The sequence below is a fragment of the Diaporthe batatas genome (genome assembly GCF_019321695.1).
Source record: "Diaporthe batatas strain CRI 302-4 chromosome Unknown Contig00003, whole genome shotgun sequence".
NCBI classification, from domain to species: domain Eukaryota; kingdom Fungi; phylum Ascomycota; class Sordariomycetes; order Diaporthales; family Diaporthaceae; genus Diaporthe; species Diaporthe batatas.
The window spans coordinates 3628004-3645359 of record NW_025408550.1 but is presented as its reverse complement, the minus strand read 5'-3'; the positions used below and the strand labels follow the sequence as shown (position 1 = coordinate 3645359).

Sequence of the window (17356 nt, the reverse complement as noted above, 5' to 3'; positions counted from 1 at the left end):
ATGCAGAGCCAGCCCGGTCCCTCAGTCAACCCACTGGCACTAGACCTCCTCAACACTTGAAAACAGCCGGGCCGGGGATTGTGTAGGCTTGCGCTGCGAGGTGTTAGTCTGGATTATATCCCTCGGGGTCCTATGTCTGTTTGCGTGGACTTACCCTTATAAGCGTCGTATGTGATGCCCGCATCACTGCCCTTGTAGGCACCGGGTATGGCAACAAGGTTACCGGGAGTTGTCGATCCACCGCCGGTGACCTGCAGCTGATGACACCCTGGGTAAAATTGTGCGCCTGGATAGGTACCTGACGAGTGCAAGGCAATGATCTCGTGGCGTACGAGGTAGTAACCTGCCTTCAGGCAGGAGGGGATGGTGTACTTGACTCCAGCATTGCCAGCAACCATCAAGGAAGACTTGAGCCTGGTTAGTAGCAGTCTTTTCGAGTTCATGAGGATGCTTACATCAGCCCAGGTGTTTGAGGTTCCAGTACGGCCCCCCTCAGCGATCTTGAACCAGACAGCACTAGGATGCAAAGTGAGTTGATATTGCGATTCTCGACAACAAGGTACTTAAGTATGCAATGCATCTGCGAATCGTGTTTCACATACCTCGTGCCTGGCTGATAGTTCTGGCAACCTGCGTCAGGGCACCGCGCCATGTACGTGATCACTGGTCCGACGTGTGACTCCGGCCATATTGTCCAGTAGAGCGTGGATGTTGATCCAGCAGCGGCTGTTGCATGTAGGGGAGCAGGCTTGCTGCCGACAACACCGCCCTCGGTATATCCGTTACACTGAATATCAATGAGCGTGACATCGGTCACGGGGCCGTTGCCTGGGATGGCGCGCGAGATCCTTTGAGGCTGGACCGCATTGAAACGTCAGTACCCAAGAAGGTATGGCACAAAGGGGTCCTAGGGTCAGTTGCACTGACAGGCGTCGAAGTGTAAGGGTCCTGGTAGGCTTGTCATTGTCAACGACGGAGTCGGATATCACAGAAGAGTCTTGCACAACTCACGTTGGTAGAACTAAGAATGTCAGAATTCATGATGTAAGCTACACTGCAAGGCTCATGTCCATACCTGGTAGTTGGTCCCACCAATGGTTCCATTATCAACATATCCGTGAGCAGCGACCGAAGCGACAAACCCCAGAAGAAATGCGATGGCCTTCATTTTGCGTTAATTATTCTCCGATTTGCCAAGAGATGACTTTCGATGGATAGAGTAATGATTCACTTCAACTACCGAGCGACGAGATCTGATAGAAACGAGCATCTATATGTATTTCTGTGTTGGCAGTGCCATTCCTGCAAAGTCAACATCCCATGTCCCGCTCGTACACGGCTGCTCGCCCTGGTGCTCACATTACGGATGCCATGTTCCGTGGGCACGAACATGGCACTTGGCGTGAGACAGAGCGGTCCATCGAGACCTGAGAGTGTTGTCCACCTGGACGGTCGAGCCTCGTGAGCTGGGGCGCGGAGGGTCCGTTATATATTATTTGAGACTAGGCGCCGTGCGCCGCCGCAGATGTTCCGCCAATTATGCGTGACGGCAAGGACAGTATCTCCAATGCGTCCACCAATTATTGCCAAGAGTAACATGGTAAGGCTACTTATTACCAGGATCTCAACAACGAACCTTCCTCGAGCCTTGGTATTGTGAAAGCTACTTTTCAACACCTCGAGTGCGTTCCCGTGTGTGTGATCGAGATACTTGAAGTCGTCACGACATCGGAGTCTCGGACGAGTTTGTGGTAATTCTATTCATGGCAGCCACCTACGGCTTCCAAAAACAAAATCACGGACTATTTCAAGTTCTTTCTTGACTTCTCTTATAAGACGGTCTTTTATTGGACATGGAAGGACTTGAGGATTCACAAAGTTGCTATTGCTCTGCTTCAACCTCGCCTCGCTTTGCAACGAACGTCCCGGGAGTGGCTTTTTCGGTGTTTGAGCATTTGCCTACCAATCACATATCATAAACATTTGTAAGCAACACCGGGAGACCATGTTCAGCACATTGAGATCAATGTGGAACGGAGCGGAGCGTGGCTTCTGAGCTGAACCAGCCGAATATATATTAAATATGCCTTTTCCCAATGGTCCAAGCTGGACAGGAGCCTTTTGTAGACGCAAGAATCTACAACCGCGAGCACGCGTTGATAGTCATCATGACTTGGACGCAGGCAGTGGCATATTTTGAGCATTTTTTAACCACTTGTTGGTACTGCCATATGAAACATCCCACCGGGCTATTTATTGGAATCATCAAGACGAGGCAGACACGAGACCCCGAAGAGCCGAGATAAACGGATTTCAAAAGACGGGTGAAGTTCACATCAGTGGCCACTCGTTCACTTGAGCGTGCTTTGCCTTGGGTTGTGGTCAAACGCCTCTTCTGCGCTGTGCTTGGGTCATGAGCTTCTCAAATATGGTTTATATGGCACGAGCAGCGCGCGAACGCGGGAAATAGTGTGACCATGGTGTAGCCAGTCAAATACGGTAAAAGAGCCGGCAGAGAAAAACCTCGTTGTGAACTCCAAAGCTAGGCTTCTAGTAATAATGAGGAGCAGTTGTCTTGAAGGTGAGACTTGGAGAAGAAGGTTGAGTGATGTGCGATGCCGGCTATTGTGCTCAGTTGCTAGAACCGCTTCCAGCCCCAGGCCCACCACCAGGGGCACCACCGTTGCCGCCAGCACCGCCACCTCCCATCAGATTACGTGCCCTGTATACATGTCAGTGGATGATGTATCGTACGCCGTGAAGGGCAGTCGAACTCACATCTCGGCGATGTTGGGATCGTTCATAAGAGCTGACATATCAGGCATGCCGCCGCCGCCGCCACCACCACCGCCACCGAAAGAGTTGGCCATCTCACGCAGCCTGGGGTTGCTCATGAGGTTTTGCATGAGATCTGGGTTGCTCATGAGGTTCTGAGCCATGGAAGCAAACATGGGGTTGCTCATGATGGACGACAGATCCGGCATGCCGCCGCCACCACCTCCTTGGCCACCGCCGCCACCGAACATGCTCGCCAGGTCATTCAGGTTGGGGCCGCCGGCTCCAGCACCGGCACCGGCACCTCTTGACGCGACCTCGGCCTCAGACTCTTCCTGGACCCGCCTCTTGGCGGTCTCAAAACCCTTCTTCATGGCCTCGCTGCCACCGTTGCCCTCGTACTCGATACCCTTCTGGTATGCCTCCATGGATCCCTTGGCGTCGTCCAGGGCGTATCGGGCGAGGCCCAGGCGACTCCACGCCTTGGTGTACTTGGGGTCTATGGCGACAGCGGCCTCGGCGTCAGCACGGGCGCTCTCGTGATCCTTTGCGGCACTGTGTGCGGCAGCACGGTTCGACAGGAAGATTGCGTTGCCGGGGTGGAGGCTCAGGGCCTGGGTGTACAGGTCGATGGCCTTGGGGTAGTCCTTCTGCGCCATGGCGGCATTGCCCTTGGACTTGAGCGCCTCGGCCTCCTTCTTGGCATCTTCGCTGACTGGGCCTGATTGGGACGGTGCGGCAGAGGAGGAAGCATCGGTAGCAGGCTTTGCAGAGTTCTTCAACTTCTCGTAAACGCCGTATATTTTCAGGAGATTTTGGTCGCCAATGGCCTCGGATACGGCGGCCTTGTTGGAGGGGTCGACCTTGAAGGACTCGGCAATGCAGTTGACAGCAACATCGATGGAGTCCTGGTCATCTGCTGAGAGTGTGCCATCGGTGACAGAGGTTGACAGGAAGTCGCAGATGGCCAGCGCAAGGCGCTGCTTGGACGTAGTTGCCTGTGGTCAGAGATCAGCGGGGCAATTCATTCTTGCCTGGGCCAAGAATTCATGGGGGCAGGCAGAGCAGGGCAGGGCAGAGCAGGGCACGTACCATAGCTCGATGGATCTTATATCACAGGGAAAAGAGATTGCTCGGGTATCTCTGTGAGAGGGTAAATGTTGTGCAGATTCAGAAAGGTGGGGGGTGGTGAGGCTCTAGGATGTGTCTTGTCTAATAAACAAAGGTGGGATTGAGGGATGTTCTAGAAGAGGAGCAGATGGTGGGGCCTGCCCGGGGACCAGTTTGGAGAAGAGGTTGATGCACAGTAGGCCTGAGTGACACAGCTAGGTACACACATACATAGCAAGCTCCATGTACTTAATATATTCTCATACGTAGATAATCAATGCATACCCGAGGATCGAACCTGCAGAGCTTGAAGAGTACCTAGGTACCTATGTATCTACCATAAAAACACCAATCCCCTATGCTTTCAAGACATGAGGGACACACCTTGCCGACCCCCTAGGTGAGAAACGTTGGATGTGCAGGTACCCAGCACCTAGCCAAGTCTCAGGGGCCCCAGCCTGCCGTCAGCAAACGATAACTAGTAGTACAGCTCGAGGGGGGTTGCACCGTTCTCCCGGTACGGAGTATTTTGGGCACCAACCCAAGCAAGCACTCACTCAGGGTTGGTAGGCCACTGCTCCACCGGGCACCTCTCTCTCCCAGGCTCCTCCAAGCCTGTCCACCCATAACCCTTGGCGTTTCTGATGTCACCTCAAACAATCATCACTCACTCAGGTCCGCCCCAAATGGTGCAGCTCCTTCCGACCACCCACCCCCCTTTCATCTAGACTGCTTAACCTCTCCTCGTTTGCTGCTCCGTGTCCTTGTTGCTCTCTTCCCAACAGTGACGGGATAAAAGTCTGAAAATTCAGCTGCCGTACGAGGAGAGACGACATATCTCAGCCCAGGTACAGGAATTACCGAATCACACTCAAGTATCCAGGTTGAATCTGAATCCCCAGGCAGCGCCCACCTCTGCCGGCTTTGCCCTCCTCCCCTCCCCCTTTGGAGATACACCTCAGAACGTGCACGCACCACACGCTTCCCTGGCAGACAGCTTGACCATACGAAGCTCTTTCTTCCCCCGGCAGCGGCAGGGTCGGCGCGATTCGTTCAGCCATGTCGCCTGAGCCCAGCGAGCCAGTCGCCGACCTCCGTTCTCCCCCCGACCAGCCCAGCATGTCCTCCGCCGACGGGACCGACGCTGCTCCCGCAGCAGCGCCAACCGCGCCGCAGCTTCAACGGGCCCAGACCGACTCCAGCTCTCGGAGCTGCTTTATCTGCCTGCAAACGCCCGCCGAGACGCCGAATGCCGCCTGGGTCAACGCATGCCCGTGTTCACTGGAGGCGCACGAAGACTGTATGCTGCGGTGGATTTCGGAGCATGAGCGTGAGAGCACCAAAGCGCTGCGCTGCCCTGCCTGTAAGGGAAAGATTCAGACCACAGAGCCCAAGGACAGCTTCGTGGGTCTCCGAGACCGGTTACACAAGATGTACAGTCGCATTACCCCTGCGATATTGTTGGGCGTCGTCACAGGATGCAGCAGTAGGTGACCCCTGCTCGCACCGCGAGTCTGTCACATTTCAGTAGTGACCAGACATTTTGTCTCGAAGGTGGTTTGGAGTGGAGACCGCCTGTATCCGAGACCTCTATGCGGTCTGGCCTTCTGTCCAGAGACATGTGGTCTTTGTCAAGGAGCAGAGGTGGCTAACTGCGTGTTTTACCAAACCAGTGGCGTCATCGAGCTATTACGGCATGTTATCAATGTGCGTCTTCGCTGGCCCCGGCCCGGCGATGAGTTGGCTTGGTCTCGGACGCGCTTTGGCAGACCGAAGGATAAACCCAGGCGTGCCGTGGTACAGGTGGAAAGCTGGGTGGGAGTTCTGCTTCAGGTTCTGGATGCTGAACTTCATCGCGCCCGCCTTGATGATTCAAAAAGCCCTACCGTCCCAGCTAGTGGACATGCTGACCCTCCCGGCTTCTATTCTCGTGAGTTGGCCTTCTTTGGCAACGAAAGAGACAGAGACTTCATACCTAACAACCGTGGCAGTATGGCGTCTCGCTCGTCCTCCGCGATGAAATGCCTACCTGGCCCCCGTCGCCAGCCTGGGTCATGACGATGATGCCATGGGTTAGCTTCTCGTACAATAGGATTTATTACGATCTCCTCGGAGGATACGAGCGTCGCCTCAACAAGGCTCTCCGGGGCCGTGGTCTCCCCAACGAGCAGCTCCCTGCCGCAGAAAATGCTGACGGTGGCCAGCAAGCCAATGCTGCTGTGGACAATCCTGCCCCAGCTGATGAGGATGATGAAGGCTACTTTGCCCAGGCATTGAGGGTCGGTAATGCCGTGCTCAATCTGATGGGCGACGAGAACAACCAAGAAGAGGTCGTGGCCGAGATCGAGCTCCACATCGGCCCTGATCAAGACGAGGCCGCCGCAATCCAGGAGCTGCAGGATGAGCTGAATGACCAGGGTGTCATAGTGGTCGAAGAGCGGGTTGATGACGGTGTTGGTGCTGGTGCTGGGGCGCAGGAAGCCGAGCAGCCGCAGGAGCAGAACGCGAGCCAAGGGGGGGAGCAAGATGCCGCCGAACCACCACCGCCCATCAGGATCGAGCCTCAGGGTAATGGCGAGCAGAACGCACCCCCAGATAACGACAACCAGAACGTCAACAACAACAACAACAACAACAACAACCAAGCACAAGAGGAGATGATTCGGGAGCGGAATGGCGGTCCCTCGACGACCCTGACCGATCTCGTCAATGGGGTCGTCACTGCCATCACCTTTCCGCTCGTCTGCTGGGGCGCGGGCGAGATCCTGCGCCACACTTTGCCCGACAACTGGATCATGCGAACCCACACCCGGGCCGCCACGGGGTTACTTCAGGAGCAATGGGGGCGTAGCCTGGTCGGCGGGATGGTCTTTATCGTGGCGAGGGACGCGGTAAACCTGTACACAAAACATCGGCGCGTTGAGGTAAGGAGGCACCGGAGGGTTCGGAATGTTCCGCGACGGAAGCCAAAGCCGGCACAAACGCAACAGGGTGATTAGACTACATACTGAGGTACATAGCGTGGGGTACAGGAACAGCTTCGCGAAAGCTCGTTGTGTTCATATTGTTTTGACTGATAGCGATATGTCATATCATGCTATGGAGCTGTCCAAGGCTTGCACTTGCATGGCGGCTGGTAAACAAGTTGCAAATGACTGAGGCAGCCACCTTGTTCACCTTTGTAATCGCATTTCCAACCAACGTCGCCTCGATTGCATCGACCGAGGACCAGAATGGCCGGTTCGAGCCGCCGAAACCTTCCACGTCAAGGCGGATAAGGGGTCAGATCCGCGGGCTGGTAAGATAGGCGGCGTAGGATGGCAGCCCTCCGGCCGCGAGGTATTGAAATTCGGGCCACCATGACTTAGTTGCTCCTGGCACAGGGCCCAATCCCGTGGAGTCCCCATCTTCCCCACGCGTCGGTTCCCCAAATCGCCTGAGGGATCCGTCGGTGCGGTCGGGTATCCTAGCCCTTTTACTCCAGATTGGGAAGGTTTTCGCCCGTTTTTGCCTTGTGGGTCGCCCTGGGAGGAAGCTTGGTTGAGCACACTTCCGAGTGCACCTACATGGCGATCAGAGGGACCTCAGCGATGGTCCCCAGGTAGAAGGAGCACAGGATATGTAGTTCAGATCTGGTTGTTTTCTTCGTTTTCACGCCGGCACCAGGAAGTTTAAACCACATCACCTCCCTGCCACAGCTCTTGTCTTTCTCATTGTTCTGCCTCCAGCGGAATTGTCATCATGCCTCACGCAGAACCACCTGCTTCCCTCGGCGGCGTCAACCTACACGTGAACGATGGTCTCTTCTCACCGTCTGAGGTTGCACTGATGCGAGTGTCTCGCACAGACGAACCCCTCGACGTCCTGCGGGAGCGGTACCAGGCAGACGGATACGTCTTCCTAAAGGGACTTATCCCTCGCGGTGACGTCCTGAAGGCCCGCGAAGCGTATTTCGCCAGCCTGGCACACACGGGCGTCCTCAGGCCCGGCACCGTGAACGTCGAGGGCATCTTCAATAGCACTAAGGCTCCCACCGACTATCCGGGCATCGGCGCGGGCCAGGACGCGCTCGAGAGGTCACCGCTGGCGGCCGCATTTGTGGTGTTGCCGTCTGCTCATCCACTTGGATGCCGCCAATTCCCAGATCCATGCTTCCACGATAAAGCATGATGCCCAAGGTCGGATCAGGGTCGGGACTGATCTGCGGTTCGTGGACTCATCGAGGCCATGGGACACGGTAAGTGTGCGTGCCACCAGCTCGCAAGTTGTTGTATCGCCATCGTCGCTCAAAGGTTAGGTGCTGACATGCCCTGGCAACAGCGGTGGGACAAGCATTATGAAATGGGCGATGGTGTGTAGTTTTATGTTGTCTGTCACGAGCACATTTTGCCCTCTGGCGTGGACATGTGAAATGATCGCTGCAAGGATGGCGATGGGAGCCCTGTTTTGCTACCACATAAAATTATTCCGGGCCGGGGAAGTGCGGACCGAGCAATCAGTCTATCAGCTCGTTAGGATGGGTCGGGTGAGGTGCCCTAGAGCCCTGGTTGTGCACATTTTCTGGCGGCACGGTTCTGGCGAGCAGCGAGCAGCGAGCCTGGTGGTTGTCGCGTGTGTTCCTGCGGCGCCCGTCAGCGCAGCCGCCCATGTCGCCACGTTCCTGGATCTCGTGGGAGGAATGCGTGATGCAGCGTGCCGACCTGGGTAGGTACGTGCCTAAGTACCTAAGTACCTAGGTAGCTACGTACCTAGGCAGGGAGTGGGACGCGGGGCAGTTGTGGGATGGGATGGGGCGGCGATGGGGTTGGGCGAGTGGGCTGTGGGCTGTGGAACCAGCTCCAAGCTCCAGCCAGCAGCTCCGACCAGCCAGCTCGCTTGCTCGCGCACCAGCGTTGTGCTCCCAGTTAGGGTGCGGCTCAATCCTCGGCGCAAATGGGGAGATGACCAGGCTAACAGATCATGAAATCACCTCACCTGGCCTCATGGCCTTGTTCTTCCTTCTATAAGTCTCTCCAGCCTCCCGACGTCTTGTCCATATAAACCACTCGCCTACTACGTCCAACCCGCCCTCGCTCCTGCAACCAACGCAACCAACGCACCCCCACCATCACCCACCATCACCACTGCGGGGCATATTCTTCACGTCCCCCAAAGACACACAAGACACAAGACACCACCCTCACCCCTCACCATGGCGGGCCCCGTGCCGTTTGCAAAGTCGTTGGACCAGATCTACCCCGACAATGCCCTCGCGACCCAGGGGAAAAGGTGGAATAATCTCCTGAGCCAGTTCCAGGCAACCTATGGCCAGCCTGCCGAGTTCGTCGCCCGCTCGCCGGGTCGCGTCAACATCATCGGCGAGCACATTGACTATTCGCTGTACTCGGTGCTGCCCATGGCCATTACCGCCGACTGCCTGATCGCCGTCTCCACGACGCTCGACGCTGCCTCTGTGAAGGAGGGGACTTACAAGATCAAGATTGCCAATGTCCAGGGCCAAAAGTTCCCCAGCCACGAGTTCGACATCCCCTTTGATGCCGTCGAGATCGACGCCACGGTCCACGAGTGGACCAATTACTTCAAGTCCGGCCTCAAGGGCGCCCTGGAGCTCCTCAGGAAGAAGCATGGCGCCGCCTACAAGCCCGTCTCCATGCAGATCCTCATGGACGGCACCGTGCCCGCCGGCGGCGGCCTGAGTTCCAGCGCCGCCTTCACAAGCACCTCCGCCCTGGCCGTCATGATCGCCAACGGCGAGAAGACGGTCGACAAGACCGAGCTCACCGAGCTGGCCATCGTCTCCGAGCGCGCCGTCGGCGTCAACTCGGGAGGCATGGACCAGTCCGCATCAGTCTTCTCCGAGCGCGGCTCGGCCCTCTACGTCTCCTTCTCGCCCAGCCTCACCGCGCGCCCCGTGCACTTCCCCAAGACCAAGCCAGAGCTGTGCTTCCTGATCGCCCAGTCCTTCGTCGTCGCCGACAAGTACGTCACCGGCCCCATCCACTACAACCTGCGCGTGGTCGAGTGCAGCCTGGCCGCTGCCTACCTGAATGCCGCGCTGAACCCCGCGGGAACCCAGCTGCCCGCCGACGCCGCGCCGCTGGGCGTCTCGCTCAAGGGCTTCCACGACACCTACTACGCCAGCCACCCGGGCAAGGCGGGCAAGCCGGTCAAGGACCAGCTGCGCGAGCTCATCTCGCTGACGGAGACGACCCTGAGCAAGGCCGAGGGCTACACGCGCGAGGAGGTCGCCGAGACGCTGGGCGTCAGCGTGGACGAGCTCAACGCCCGGTTCACGTCCAAGTTCCCCGTGCGCGCCGACCGGTTCAAGCTGCGCCAGCGCGCGCTGCACGTCTTCAGCGAGGCCCTGCGCGTGCTCGACTTCATGTCGCTGCTCGAGGACCCGGCCAACCACCCGGACGCCGGCGCGGACACGACCGCCTACAACGAGAAGCTGGGTGCGCTGATGAACGCCACCCAGGACAGCTGCCGGGACGACTACGAGTGCAGCTGCCCCGAGATCGACGACATCTGCAGCATCGCGCGGAGGGCGGGCAGCTACGGCAGCCGCCTGACCGGGGCCGGGTGGGGCGGGTGCAGCGTCCACCTGGTGCCGGCGGACAAGGTTGACGCCGTCAGGGAGGCCTGGGAGAGGGAGTACTACAGCAAGAGGGAGCTCACCCCGGAGCAGAGGGAGGGGGCGGTTGTCGAGAGCCGGCCGGGAAGCGGCAGCGCGGTCTATGTCGTGGCCGACGGCACATTGTGAATGTGGCTTCTTGTGCCCAGCAGGAACGCCTGAAGGGTGCGATTGAGAGGCTTCATCTTGTAAAATAGTACCATTGTAGGGCTAGCCCTGCGAGGCCAACACCCCGTTGAATTAAGAGCACTGCGCCGTGAGCGAAAGACGTCCCGGGATGACGTTGCTCTCCTCGAAGGGGTCCAGGTGAGACCACGCTCAGACGGACTGGAGAGAACATTCTCGGCGGTACCTGGCATATATCCGCACCGTGATATGTGCGTTCATCCGAAGCAAGCAAGAACCGGAGGACTGAGCATGATCGAGAACCAGGGGGGCCTTTGGGGGGGGTCCATGCGCCCCGAAACAGCCCCAGCGTCACTCTTCGAACGAACCTCACACCAGCCCGGTTTCCCGGCTACGAGGCCGTTGAGGCTACCGGTGTCGCCATACTTGGGGCGATCGAACCTGACAACATCAGACGAGAAAGCGGGAGGTGGGAACCCAGTGGTTTTGGGGGGTTTGCGGAATCCTGGAGCGCCCCGCCGCAGAGTCGCACCGGACTGAACTCCCTGACGACTGGGCATTCCCACGGGAGCAATAGAACCTGTGCTTGGGATGCGATTGCTGCTTGGAGAGGGAGAGAAGGTCCTGGGAAGGTTTGTCGTCGACCAGATCTCCGCTCAAGTCAGAAATGCACGAAACCGGCGTGTGAGGGAGCGGACAGACGGTCGGTCGGACTGGACGTTGCCGGACGCGGAGTGCCACGTCTTGCCAGTCGGACAGTTGCGTCCGGGTGGCCCGTCACAGCAAAAGAACACAGGAAAAGGAAATAAGGAGGGTGATTGAGGGCTTCTCAAGTATCAGCATGGCCCAGTTCGCCCACCGTTGCTTGTTCCAATCTGTCTGCGCTGACGATGACCCCCGCTCCAAACTGCCTCTTCCGGCGCCGCATCACTTTTAGACTTTTCTCCCGCAGGTGCCTTCACGACGTCGCATTCCGGCGACTGTCGTGTCACTCAGAGGTGGGACAAAGACCACTATGTAGTACAATCACATGTAAAGGGGAACATGGGTCGGCGAGTAGGCAGGCAGAGCAGCATCGCACACAACGGGCCCGGCCCCTCCTCGTATTGTAACTGCGTAATCAGCACCGCTGCATCGCCTCGAATCCGGAAAAGCAAAGCGGAGCCCGAGGGGTCCCAGGCGCAGAAGCCGGTAATCTATTTGACGACTGCAAGGGCAGTTCCGCAGGAGAATGATTGCTTCTTGTACCTCGCATTTTGCATTTTGTATTACGCATCTGTGGCTCTTGCCGGGTGACCGTTTCGGCAGGTTTAAGAGAGGGACGTGGGGCCACGGATGCCTAGGGAGTCTTTTGTTGCCGAGGCATTGCAGGCAGCTTTGAGCCAGAGGTGGTGTGATCTTGTCTTAGGCGAAAATGAGCAGACTGGGGCAGGGCGTGGAGGGCGCTTTGACTATTGGGGTCATCAGGGTCTATGTATATTCATCACTACTTAAGTATATAGTATTTGGGATACTGGGGGGTATTTTATGTCAGTGCCCATGAGAACAAAGATCCACGTGCCATATTAGGTACTTTAAGCAGGGCAGCTGCTGCTACCGTCCGACATCATCGAGGAAAAATGTCCGGGATGTAGGTGTGATTGTGGGTATTCTTCATTTCCAGAAAAGTCCGTTCCACTCCGAGTAACTCGTTGCATGGGCCACCAACCTCCATTCTATGTGAGCAAATAACAACGCTTTCATGAAACCAACAAAGGAATGAGCAGGAAAACATTCGGAAGAGACGAGGAAGTAAGAACAGGATGGGGATTCGGAAACTCCAAGTAAGTGGGCAGGTTCCCAGATGATTATTCACAGCAGAACCGATGATCAACATCCTCCACTTTTTTGAAGGGTTTGAACAAGGAAAAAAGAGAACACCGAAAACAAGCAGAACCGCCGAGGAAATGACGCAAGAAAATTAGGTGTTCGTGTGAGCGACTCGGATCGACGGTGGCCGTCGACGAAAAATGACAATGGAGGGGGGTATCTCGGTATCTCTCGCATACGAAAACGTAGTTGCGTACATCATCAGCCGAAGAAACGCTCAGACTCCAGTAAAAGTACTAGACCGACCAGCCGGGGTGGTGTTTGTGTGTGAAGGGTGACAAGGTATGAGATCGATAGAGAGTGTGAGTTGCTTCTCGGAGAACCAACAATCGGTAGATAGCAAGAGAATGGTGTGGTCTTGGGTAAATCGTAGACCAATTACGTTGAACGGCGACAAGCGCCCGCGGTGAACGATGCACAGGTCTATGATCCGCCAAAATGGAAAACACTGGACATGATTGAGCCAGGTCGTGAATCGCTGTTTTGTGTCAAGGTTGAGTCTCTGTATGGCACGCCCTGGGCACTTTCGCGAGGAGGCCTGACCGTCTGGCCTGAGCTAGAGGTCCGCATGCTCCATCGCCGCTTCTGCGATGCCTGGGACATATGGCCTTGATGTTGCCCTTGCTGCATGTCGAGGCCGATGGGTGGGTCCGGCGCTCTCGATGTTGTATAGTGCTGATGCATGTGACCGTGCTGCTGCTGGTCACCTGGGACAACCATGGAGGCGGACATGTTCGAATAGCCGTTGTTCTGCGCGAGGAGATCCGTCCAGTAGCCGAAAGAGTTGGTTGGCGCCGTCGGAAGCGGCATGTTGGGCATGTTGGGTGTGCTCATGATAGTGTCGTCAGGGTCCAGGCTAAGATTTCAACGGTTAGTATCATCTGAAGACATGGCGGACATTGACTTTGTGAGACATGACATGAGCCCTGAGCTGAGACATGTCTCACATTACAAAAGGTGCGCCAAGAGCCACCCAAGGCACGAAAAGAAAGGAAGAAGGTGGACGGGGGGAAAAAAAAGAAAAGAAACGGCTTACAATAGGAATGATGTGTTAGAGAGATCTTGTGCTGTTGTCATAGCGGACTGTGGATCCTGTGAAGTCCAAGAGCCGGCATCCGATGGGAGGCTTTGAGGCGTGAAGCTTAGTGGCGCCGGCACCATGCTTATCTTGGACATGCTCTGCGCGTCTTCCTCTACCTTGGGGAAAGTAGGCAATGGTGTCTCGAAAGGGCTAAAATCGGGTATGTCCACGCCTTGCTGCTGCTGGTGCTGATGTTGTTGCTGCTGCGTCGGATGATGTTGTTGGAGTTGGTCGAGGCTGGTCTGGCTGCGATTGGCGCGGTGGTTCACCGATGCCATCTGGCACGTGGCGCGGATCGGAATGAAGAATCCAGGCGGTAGAGTAGGCTGGGTGTCCTTCTTCGCGTATCCTAACATTGAGGCACATTGCACAAATTGCTGAACATCCGAGATGTGGCGACACTCGAGCATCTTTCGTAGCGTGAAGGACGACAGTGCCTGCCAAGCAGGCGACTCGGATGACATTTTGACGCGGCGTTTCCACGCCTCGTCCACCGGAGACTGGCGCATCAGGTTTCGGAATCTCGCCGAGTAGGACCAATCGCGATGCGTTAATCCATCGCCGTCAAAATGGTCGGCAACGTGAGCGAAATACTCGTGTGCCTTCTTGTCGGCATCCTCGTCGCTCTGGGCTTCGAAAATCCGTTTGCAGTCCTGGAAGCCGCACGCAAAAACAACCTGCGGGCATGTTTTTGCCATTGCATCGTCAGGCAAGGGCCCGACGCCCTGGTGGCAGGATTTCAAATGGTTCGTGTATGCTGATTTCCACTCGAACGGCAAGCCGCAGCCGGGAGCGGCGCATGTCCACACCGAGTGGTTGGTGTGGAATTCGTGAAAGTGGCGCTTCAAATCGTTCTTTCGCTTGATCTCGACCGTAATCCCTCGTTCCCCGCAGAACGGACACTCGAAGGGATCCTGCTTTTTATTCCCCCACGCACTGCCAATCCCCCCGAGGTTCGAGCGTTTCGATGCGCCTGCTGCCCGACGGACGACCTTGCGGCCAATAGAGCGTACTGACGAGGTTTGTGCGGCATTGTGGCCTGGCATCACATTTTGGTTGGACGCCGGAGAGGGTGCGAGACTCAGGCTGTGGAATGATGAGGTGTCGGAACAGGTAGAATAGAGGCTGCCAGTGATGGAACTGGCGTCGGAGAATGAGATCGGGCTCGGATTGGCCTCGAAAGGCACGGCCATGTGGCCGTTGCTGCTGGAACTGACAGGTGGTACCATGCCTTGTTCTGGGACTGACCGTTAGACACGTGAGAGAACGAGCGCCCGTGGCAGCACCCGGGCGTCGCGATGGGCTCGGAGGGGGGTTCTTACCGTTTGCTGACATTGACCGCAGCATGCCCACAAGATCGGTCAATCCATACTTCCCCAACAAATACCGCATCATCGCGCTGTCGTCCATGGCGTTGTTGTTGCCGTCCATCCTTCCGAATTTCAAGCAAATGGGCTCCACTGGCTCAATTCCGGGGAAGGTTCAGGGGCATGTGAAGGCGCGACATGCGTGGGTTGGACTCGGAAAACAGACCGATTGCGATGTGTTGAGCGGTGGTGAGAAAAAGCGTAAGAGTTGGGGGCGAGGAACTGGTCTTCTCCGAGTTTGATTTGCCGCAATGACTGATAAATTGCTGTCTGCTGAGAAAGCGAAGATGCCGTGCGTGGTCGGCGGTGTACAAGGGTAGGGATCGTGCTGAATCGAAGTGATGATGTTGGAAAGCAGAGAAGAGAACAATAGATTGTGGGGAGAAGGAGAAAGAGAAGAAGAGAAAAAAAGGGTTCGGGGAAAAAAAGAATGATTGACCTCTGCGGGTGAGTTCGTACGAGGCTCTTCACGTCCAGGAAGTGCCAATCACATCGACATCTGCAGGTGAGGAGAGGGTAGGTCGAGTGGTGTGCGGCCTCAAATATAGATAGGTAAAGGTGCGTGCGAGCGTGGGTGCGAGCGTGTGGGTGACCGACCGGTTCGGTTGAGGACGCGGCGGCTTTCCACAACCTTATTGCCCAAGGCCTGGGTGTGGAATGTGGATATAAGGTATGGGTATATGGGTATTGGCCTGAATATGGACAGGATGGATCTGGATATGGAAATGGGTGGTCTCGAGCCAAATCAAGCGGGTGTCATCGGACAACACAAGAGCAGGCAGACCCGGTGACAGGAGGATGAAAAGGGTTATATGAGGGCGTATGCACACAGATGGGGCCGCGCCGTGATGAGTGGTGACTGGCCCAAGCAGACCCTACTGCGCAAAAAGAGATTATGAGCTGATGGGCTTTGGTGCTGTCTGCTGCATTCTTCTGCACTGGTTTAAACCCGGAAGGGCAGTTGGTCTGGCGCGAGCCTGCCAGGACCACCGCTGCCTGTCACGGGTGGGAGCGCTGGGTTGAATTGGGAATGGCCCGATGCTTGAATGGGAGGGAGATCGGCAGGAGCGTTGCCGGTTGTCGAGGTCCATCCACGCAGCAATTTCACGGCTGCTGGCTGCTGGCTGCTTCTGTTGGTGCTGATGCTGCTGGGAAAGGTAAGGTGAGGAGAGGGTGAGGGAGCGAGGGAGCGAGGGAGGATGAAAGGCAGAGCCAAAGCACAAGGTTGCGGTGTGGTTGTAGTCTGAGTCTGGGTGGTGCCCGGCCTGCCCTGCTCTGCCTGCTGTGCTGTGCTGTGAGCCTGTGATGTCGCAGTGGTCTGCTGCGCACTGCTCTCTGTTCTGCCGTTTGGCTTGGGCCTGCCTGTTGGCTGGCAACCTGTCTTGGGGTCCCTTCCCCTCCTCCTTTCCCCTCCCCTCTTCGCCATCCCACCCTCTTCTGTCTGCCCTGTACGGAGTTCTGCCCTGCCCTACCGCAGTCGGTCACTTCAGGCTGCCAGGGCCTGCCAGGGCCAAATCCATTTCTGCTTTGGTCACTTTACTAGCCTTTGCGCTCTTCGGACTGTGGTTGGCCGGGCCTCTCGGCAGCCAGCCCAAGGCTCCAAGCCCACACCCATCCAAACTCGAGGCCAGGATGCCAAGGGCGCGTGCGCCACGCTTTGGGTACGCTGGCCACGGTGTAGACAATACCAATCCCGTTGCCCCAAGGCACCACAGGCTGTGTGTATAGGGTACCAGCCGTGCTGCAGTCGTAGCGGTACCAGCACCAGCACCAGCACCAGCAGCCTGTCGGAGGCGGAAGACGCGGGACCTCGAGCGGGGCGTTGCTGTCGAGTCTCCAGGGCCCTGCTTGGACTGGGGACCCAGCTCTCGTTTCCGACGGGGGGATCCCCATGAACGAGATGGGGGTCCATGCTCCTTGCTCATCACCACTTGGGTATGTTTCGACACGGCTGAGAATGATTTTGGAAAGGAGCTAGAAGTACTTGAAACCAGAAGCTGCAAGTATCAACCACTCACAGGAGTTCTGCCGCCTCGAGCTCCAGAGACGGGCCTCTGACTGCAACTCAACTTAGCTTGATGCATCGCAGTCGCGGTGGCCTCGGGGATCACGGCTGATGATTTACTGCGGACGGCCAGCTGGGAAAAGCAAGACCTGTTCTGTCCTGTGTGCAATGTGCATCCGTGAGCCATATGCGTCTGCAACCTGGTCCCAAGTTGGTGGTGCACTAAACCTTCAGCCAACACCTGCGCCGATGGGCTACTCCCTTCTCAGCGGGCGTGCTGATGGATGACTGGTGCCCTCCACCTTACATCTCGGCTCGCTGATCGACCCCCAACAGCCCGGGGCTGGGCCCAGCTGAAAATCCCACAGCCACCACGTCTTGAGACCAAA

At 56.9% G+C, this 17356-nt stretch overlaps 6 protein-coding genes across 6 annotated transcripts; 3 read left to right on the top strand and 3 right to left on the bottom strand.

The window, feature by feature from the left end:
* Positions 1–49: 49 nt before the first annotated feature.
* KVR01_003967 (uncharacterized protein) lies at positions 50–1168 on the bottom strand (the record flags this gene model as incomplete). Its single annotated transcript, XM_044783178.1, has 5 exons — positions 50–93; positions 155–407; positions 456–516; positions 603–856; positions 1076–1168. The coding sequence occupies 5 exons, from the start codon at positions 1166–1168 to the stop codon at positions 50–52; spliced, it is 705 nt and encodes a 234-aa protein (XP_044648982.1).
* Positions 1169–2039: 871 nt separating this feature from the next.
* On the bottom strand, positions 2040–4075 carry KVR01_003006 (uncharacterized protein). Its single transcript, XM_044788159.1, has 3 exons — positions 3868–4075; positions 2779–3773; positions 2040–2722 (listed from the first exon to the last, which is right to left on the bottom strand). Exons 1-3 carry the CDS (start codon positions 3868–3870, stop codon positions 2632–2634), a joined length of 1089 nt encoding a protein of 362 aa, XP_044648021.1. The 5' UTR covers positions 3871–4075; the 3' UTR covers positions 2040–2631.
* Positions 4076–4944: 869 nt separating this feature from the next.
* On the top strand, positions 4945–6884 carry KVR01_003399 (uncharacterized protein; the record flags this gene model as incomplete). The annotated part of the gene is made up of 3 exons (XM_044783372.1): positions 4945–5371; positions 5559–5815; positions 5877–6884. 3 exons carry the CDS (start codon positions 4945–4947, stop codon positions 6882–6884), a joined length of 1692 nt encoding a protein of 563 aa, XP_044648414.1.
* A 742-nt stretch (positions 6885–7626) lies between these two features.
* Positions 7627–8244, top strand: KVR01_002935 (uncharacterized protein; the record flags this gene model as incomplete). The annotated part of the gene is made up of 3 exons (XM_044791658.1): positions 7627–7986; positions 8030–8122; positions 8206–8244. The coding sequence occupies 3 exons, from the start codon at positions 7627–7629 to the stop codon at positions 8242–8244; spliced, it is 492 nt and encodes a 163-aa protein (XP_044647950.1).
* Positions 8245–8637: 393 nt separating this feature from the next.
* On the bottom strand, positions 8638–17204 carry KVR01_002938 (uncharacterized protein). Its single transcript, XM_044789775.1, has 3 exons — positions 14918–17204; positions 13551–14832; positions 8638–13370 (listed from the first exon to the last, which is right to left on the bottom strand). Exons 1-3 carry the CDS (start codon positions 15024–15026, stop codon positions 12938–12940), a joined length of 1824 nt encoding a protein of 607 aa, XP_044647953.1. The 5' UTR covers positions 15027–17204; the 3' UTR covers positions 8638–12937.
* On the top strand, positions 9077–10648 carry KVR01_003795 (uncharacterized protein; the record flags this gene model as incomplete). The annotated part of the gene is made up of 1 exon (XM_044783464.1): positions 9077–10648. One exon carries the CDS (start codon positions 9077–9079, stop codon positions 10646–10648), a length of 1572 nt encoding a protein of 523 aa, XP_044648810.1.
* Positions 17205–17356: the final 152 nt, after the last annotated feature.

Excerpts from the sequence above, each read along its gene's own strand:
- KVR01_002938 (XM_044789775.1), bottom strand. The coding sequence starts at position 15,026 with ATGGACGGCAACAACAACGCCATGGACGACAGCGCGATGATGCGGTAT. Across the intron at positions 14,833-14,917 it reads GCGGTCAATGTCAGCAAACG|AACAAGGCATGGTACCACCT; the intron begins GTAAGAACCCCC and ends GGTCAGTCCCAG. Across the intron at positions 13,371-13,550 it reads TCTAACACATCATTCCTATT|CCTGGACCCTGACGACACTA; the intron begins GTAAGCCGTTTC and ends TTGAAATCTTAG.
- KVR01_003006 (XM_044788159.1), bottom strand. Across the intron at positions 2,723-2,778 it reads GATCCCAACATCGCCGAGAT|GGCACGTAATCTGATGGGAG; the intron begins GTGAGTTCGACT and ends ACATGTATACAG.